General features: G+C 42.5%; 1 protein-coding gene across 2 annotated transcripts in view; it reads right to left on the bottom strand.

The window, feature by feature from the left end:
• Positions 1 to 3,775: 3,775 nt before the first annotated feature.
• Positions 3,776 to 6,747, bottom strand: part of sncb (synuclein beta) — a 32,893-nt gene continuing 29,921 nt past the window's right edge. For both annotated transcript variants that reach the window (XM_062970200.1, XM_062970199.1), the window contains 2 exons: positions 5,155 to 5,244; positions 3,776 to 4,564 (listed from right to left, as the gene is read on the bottom strand). In XM_062970200.1, the coding sequence (XP_062826270.1) occupies positions 4,532 to 4,564; positions 5,155 to 5,244 (123 nt within the window). In that variant the 3' untranslated portion in view covers positions 3,776 to 4,531. The remainder of the gene's footprint in view (positions 4,565 to 5,154; positions 5,245 to 6,747) is intronic.

Raw genomic sequence — 6,747 nt, 5'->3', positions numbered from 1 at the left:
CTTTCCCTTATTACAGTTGCAATCTAGACAATTGAGGCTGGGAAGCACTTTTTATAGGGAATGCGTTCTGTTAATTTATTTATTTACAGCATTTATATTCCGCCCTTCTCACCCCAAAGGGGACTCAGGGCGGATCACATTACACATATAGGCAAACATTCAATGCCTTTTAACATAGAACAAAGACAAAAAAATATAAGCTCTGAGCGGGCCTCGAACTCATGACCTCCTGGTCAGAGTGATTCATTGCAGTGATTCATTGCAGCTGCTCTCCAGCCTGCGCCACAGCCCGAGCCCAAGAGCAGTTAATATAGGAGGAAGTAACTGCCTGATATTATGATGTGCCATTGGACCCTGGAGATTTGCATTCCTCAGCCCCGCCACTCTGTGCCAAGTTTTGTTTTACTTCAAAAATGGAAAAAAAATGTTTCTTGGGGCTAGTGAGCTTTGAAAACTTGTGTAAAGAATTTTGTGCCTTTTTGTTTGGCTTGGTAAAGATTTTAACACAATATGGGCGTTAAATGTGGGCTTTAATATGGTTAAGGTCTTAGCACAATATGGACTTTTGAAATGTTAGCACTGCATCCTAAATTAACCTCAATTGAACCCCTTAGAGGATAAAAGGGAATAAACCATATGAATTCAGTAAAAAAAATAGTAAATGAAGAAGGGTTGTACAAGCATGGCAATCTAACACTAACTTCATTTTGTCTGGGTACACAATGATGTGCTAGTGTCTGCTTTGCATTTATCCTTGTTGATTGTGAGCTAATGTTTGAATTAATCACTGCTCGTGACACCTGCACAACAATTTCCAACTCTTTGTTTATATTAAAACACTGCATGTGTCATCATCATTATCACATAGTGAACTGTGAGCTTCTCCAGAATCAATGGCCTTGATTGATGGAGACTGACTTTTCCATTTCCAATATTCTTCAATGTGTTTTGAGCATTCCTAGCTAAGAGGTTCTTAGCAAACTGGAAGTGTTATAAGCACATATTGAATGGAGAAAGGAAACTAATCCCAAAATCTCTTGATGATCAATTTTGGGACTGTTTTATTCATTATTTTAATAGATGATCCTAGAAGGGAACTGCCGGGAGACAGGAGTGGGGGTAGGGGAGCCATGGGTGCTTAGTAATGGAGAGTGAAATAAGGAACTTCCTGAGTCAAAGCACATGAATGAAGGTGAATTCACACCTATTTTTGAAGCAATGGATTTTGCGGCCAATTAAGGACCTTAACTGTACAGATAATCAGGAAGGTAATTCAGAACTTCTTAATGTAGCAGTATAGCTTGATGGCGAAGTGTGTTAAAGCACTGAGCTGGAGACCGAAAGGTCCCAGGTTCAATCCCCGGGAGCGGTGTGAGCGGCCGCTATTAGCTCCAGCTCCTGCCAACCTCGCAGTTTGAAAGCATGCCAATGTGTGTAGATCAATAGGTACCGCTCTGGCTCTTCGGCTTAGAAATGGAGAAGAGCACCAACCCCCAGAGTCAGACATGACTGGACTTAACGTCAGGGGAAACCTTTACCTTTACTATAGCTTGATATAAATTTCTGCATCAGCAGGATTTGTGAACACTGACAGGATATAACATGAAATCTCTATTTTAAAGAGCTTCAGAGTTAATCCAGCTCTCTGCCCTTGATATGTATGTCAGATTAGTAGAAACTGCACTAGATGCCTGAATTAATAGCATATACAGTTATACAGCATGTTAACATAACAATCCATATAGTATTCACAAAGAACATCCAAATAAGCTTTTCCAACAGAAAATGTGAAAATTATAGATTACTATACAGGCAGGAGGAGAACCAGCATGTTGTAATAGTGTGAGCACTGGACTATGAATCTAGAGACCTTAGCAAGTATTGCTCTCATCTCAGAGCAAAGCAACTTCATAGAATCATAGAATAGTAGAGTTGGAAGAGACCACATGGGCCATCCAGTCCAACCCCCTGCTAAGAAGCAGGAAATTGCATTCAAAGCACCCCCGACAGATGGCCATCCAGCCTCTGCTTAAAAGCCTCCAAAGAAGGAGCCTCCATCACGGCCCCGGGGAGAGAGTTCCACTGTCGAACAGCTCTCACAGTGAGGAAGTTCTTCCTGATGTTCAGGTGGAATCTCCTTTCCTGTAGTTTGAAGCCATTGTTCCGTGTCCTAGTCTGCAGGGCAGCAGAAAACAAGCTTGCTCCCTCCTCCCTATGACTTCCCTCTGAACAAATTTGTCAAGAAAACCACCATAGTGTTACCTTAGGATTGCCATAAGTTAAGAATGACTCGACACCAACAACATGTAGGCAAGAGCATATAAACATTAGGATGGAAAGTGGGCAGTGTTGTAAAGGCTGATGAATGATTTGTCCAGAAGGTAGCAATTCTGTAATGAAAATAGAGGGAAAGGTTGTTTTCCAAAGGTTTGTAACTGAGAGCACAAAAACGTTTAGCCATATATGCTAGAAATAATGTGAAAAATTAGTGGTGATAGGTATTTTCTAATGATTCTTGTACCCATAGTGCTGATCCTATCCAAAAAATATACATATATCCAGCAAATCTGTTGTGCCAAGCCTTCTCGTTTTCAGAACTATAGGGTACATAATTTCTTCTTTTCTTTGCAGGCTCTAATAAGAACAGCTGTTGAGTGGGCATTTTTTCTTTTTCTGAACATACAGAGAGTAATCATTCAACTATATTTGTACATGCTGTCTCCCATTTACCTCATGTACGACATTTCATGTTATGAAAGACTGAGAAGCTGTATTTTTGATATCAGTGTATGAATGCTGAATGTGCATTTGTTTGTATTAATCCACAGTAATAATTACATGTCATTGTCACAGATATCTTAGTGGTTTGAACTGATTGGTCAATTGTAAACAAGAATAGCATCATGTTTTTCACAGAGGCAAATAGAGGCCACTGCAAATCTCCCAAGCATAAAGTGCAGGAATACCTAACTAGTCATAATTTGGAGTTGGACTGCTTCTGAGCTTAGAGGCAGCATGTAGTCACTATGATCTGTGTCCCACATGAATTTGTCCCAAAGGTCCTGTAGAATAGATGCAATAACCAACTTTTGTGGTAAAGGAATTCCATACATGATCTTTGTGCTATGTATTTCATTTTGTCTGGTTCCAGTCGTTTTCATTGGTAGACCTGGCTTCTAGTTTCATAAGAGAAAGAGCAAAACATTGTACTTACTTGCCTTTCACCATGTATACTTTTCTAAACTTTGATCATATCCCTAATCTTTTACCCACTTTTTCCTTTAAAAAACTCCAGGCATTAATGCAGGGAAAATTCTTTAAGCCACTGATAATTTTGGTTATCTTTCCAGCATTTTTTTTCTTTTTGTAATGGATAAACCATTTCAAGTATGACCAAGCTATAGATTGGTATAATAAAGGCAGTTTAGTAAGACCAGTTCGGTTTTTAGTTTGTTTCTGTGATTTCTAGTTGGTTACATAAAGGTGAGAATAGACAGCAAACTGTTGAAGTGACCTGTTTCTTTGCAACTATTATAAAAGGTGTTTTGTTCTTTTTCATTGTATTAGCCCATTATTATAAAGGAGAAACACTACTAGTGTTGCAGCAGTTTGCTTTTTTTTTTGCCAAAAGCAGTTATCCCTAGTAGTTACACTGCCTCAGGCCCCTAAAAAGCTAATAGCTGCAATATAGCCAACCCATAAAAGCTGCCTTATTCATAACACAAAGCAATGACCCCCTTTTGACTTGTGAACCATGTGAAAGCAGACAAGCAACTACAGAGAAGAGTTGGCTTTATTCATGGACACAGGGGCAGTTGTGTCACTGGCAGCTGCCCCAGGATTGCACACACAGCGACAGTGGGAGGTATATATCCATGCCACAGTCACAACACAGAGCGCTGAGGGCATGAGAGGGAGGGCACTCCTTTTGTTTGGGATACACAGACACAACTTCTGCACTGTCAAAATCAGGGAGTCTCTGTTACAAGACCAGGGGAGTCAGGAAAGGGAGAGGTCACAAAGGCGTAAACAATCCATTCAGAAATATAAAAAAAAGTTCCACCAATGGTAATGGAGCGGAGCTGGCGTGATTCACGTGCAAGCAAATGTACAGCAGGCCCAGCGTGGGGTCACAGCCGAGGTGATGGAATGCTCTGCTTTAAAACGGAGAAGATACAACATGCTTCTTACAGACACAGGGAAGCCTGGCCTTACTGCGCTGGGAGGGAGACAGGGCAGTAAGGCTGGGCTCACAAAGGCGCACACACACAAACCACTGCGGCCAGGGTTTGTCTTCAAAATTCTTGGTTTCTCTCAACGCTAAAGACCACGATACATAAAACACAGATCCCGATGAGGTCCCTTGGAGCAGAACTGGAGGAAGAACTCATGACAGTATGGGGTGTGGGGGCTCCTCTCCGTCACCATCTGTGTCAAGGCCTTTCTTTGGAGAGGTGGAGGAGGGTTGGGAGAGGGAGGGTCATTATTGTTATTGTGCTGCTGGTGGAAGTGTCGGGAATGGGGATGGCCATTATGCTTCCGGCTCATATTCCTGATATTCCTCCTGGAGAGAAAGAAAGAGCATTGTTTTACGAGATGAAAGTAGGAGATGGGCCGAAGTAGCTCTGCATTGGAGCTTGCCAATAACTACCCTAGGGATACATAATTCTATCTGTAATACGACTCTTGGCTTAGAATAAGGAATTACTTGTGTCACAACTAGGTATTAACAAAAACACACACTTGGCCTTTTCTTTGGGTTCAATATATGTCAGTCCAACAAAAACTTTTTTGAATACTTTTTGATGTATTCTCTTAGAGTGTTTCCTTTCCTCTTGAGTCCATGCCTTCTGTTCTGCACTTCAGGTTTTACTAGGAATAGATTGCTTTGTACTGAGGTATTGGTATGTATAGTTCAATATTGTGCAATCTGCAGGCAGTGGTTCTCCAGGGCTCCCACCAAGGATTGGACCTGGAATCTTTTGTATGTAAGATCCGTGCTTTGCTACCTGAGCTATGGGCTCTTTAGTCTTTCTTACTTCTTGCCTGTGCCCTGACCTGGATCAGCACTTGGTGACGCACATGGAGCTCTGTCCCTCAGAGGATAGACATCTAGGATACTGTTCCCACCTCCCTTCCTCCCTCTCTGCTCACCTGAGGTGGCTCTTCATAGTTTTCTCCCTCAGGTTCCAACAGTGGCTCTATCAGTGGTTCCTCCACAGCTTCCTGACCAACCTCTTCAGGCTGCCAGAGAAAGAATTGCACATTATTCATGGCTGTCATAGTGTCCTTTCGGCCTGAAAGTCCCGTGAATAAACAAACTTGGGTACTGTGAGAACCCAGTCATTTAAATAAAAAATTTTTAAGGTGTATATATTAAATAATATTTTCCAATCTTCTTTAGTAGCACTAGGCATTCCTTACACTGGGAGCAAAGAGTCTTACAGCCCTGGTGATACTAGACAACCACAAGGAGGGATGTGTCCTCTGAAGTCACTCACAGCTAGTCATATGGTTACATAATCTCTTGCCTCTAGGCAGTCAACTGGCAACTAGATAATATTTGTGGGGTGTGGGGCAGATTCTGGCTTTGATTATCCTTATTCCAGTCAGCAGCTTCTTCCTATACGCTGTCTGTGCTACGCTCACATAACTTATGCCAATAATTCCCAGTAGTGATTTATGCCTTCTTAATTCTTCTCGTGGATCCCTTTTCCCACTGCAGGTACACTTCTAAGTGGTTCCCATAGGCCCGCTGACTCCTTTGTTTCTTCTAGACTCCCGTTAGCTTTAAAAACCTGTCACAAAGGTTTATACAGCGAGAGTGTGGCAAGCCATGTTTGCAAAGTCCTACATGGATCTACAGCAGTGATTTTCAACCTGTGGGTCCCCAGGTGTTTTGGCCTTCAACTCCCAGAAATCCCAGCCAGTTTACCAACTGTTAGGATTCTGGGAGTTGAAGGCCAAAACATCTGGGGACTCACAGGTTGAGAACCACTGATCAACAGGATCATATTTTCACATGAAAATGGGAACAAGCATCCTCCAAATTCTTGTACTCCATTATAATCTGCCCTGCAAGTAAGGGAACTGATCAGAGCTTGTACCTGGTGGTCTGCATGACAAATGTTTACATGTTTATGCGAGGTTTTAATGTAAGCATGACTGTTTAATTTTCCTGTCTCCTCTTCCATTGTAAAGATTTCCCGTGTCTCTATTGGGTGGATTTATGATGCTTGGTTTGTTTGCAAGCAGAGCCACTGAGGGCCACAACTACTATTTGACTTGAGAAAAACGTTGATTTTAATGGGGACTGTATAGCTGCTTCTTTCCCTTTCAGGAACTGGAACTGACCCAAGGCAGGGGAGGAGCGGGAATGCTTCTGCACAGTACACTTCCCCCATGTTGAGTAGAAGAGAGCTCCTGCTCCTGCCCGGCTGCGCTGGCCTCATTTCTTCTTCAGCTGTTGCTATTTTAAGCTAAGCTGGAAGCAAACGGCTCAGTGGCAGCTCGGCTGCAAGATTCAAGAGCCCTTCCTCAGATCGACCAGCCCTGCAGCTGCCAGACCGCTTCAGTGCATGCTGCCTGCCCGCTTGCCCACCCACCCACCCACTGCTGAGAAACACACTCACTCTCTGATTTGCACGTAGGCGTGCTTCTGAGTGCCTGCCAGCACAAATAGACACATTCATTTAAAGAAAATAATTGAAACATGTAAATGCTCATTGATCAATGGTAGTTTTCAAT

This window comes from Anolis carolinensis, chromosome 2 (genome assembly GCF_035594765.1).
Source record: "Anolis carolinensis isolate JA03-04 chromosome 2, rAnoCar3.1.pri, whole genome shotgun sequence".
Lineage (NCBI taxonomy): Eukaryota > Metazoa > Chordata > Lepidosauria > Squamata > Dactyloidae > Anolis > Anolis carolinensis.
The sequence above is the reverse complement of the archived record's forward strand: the minus strand, read 5'-3'. Positions and strand labels throughout refer to the sequence as shown.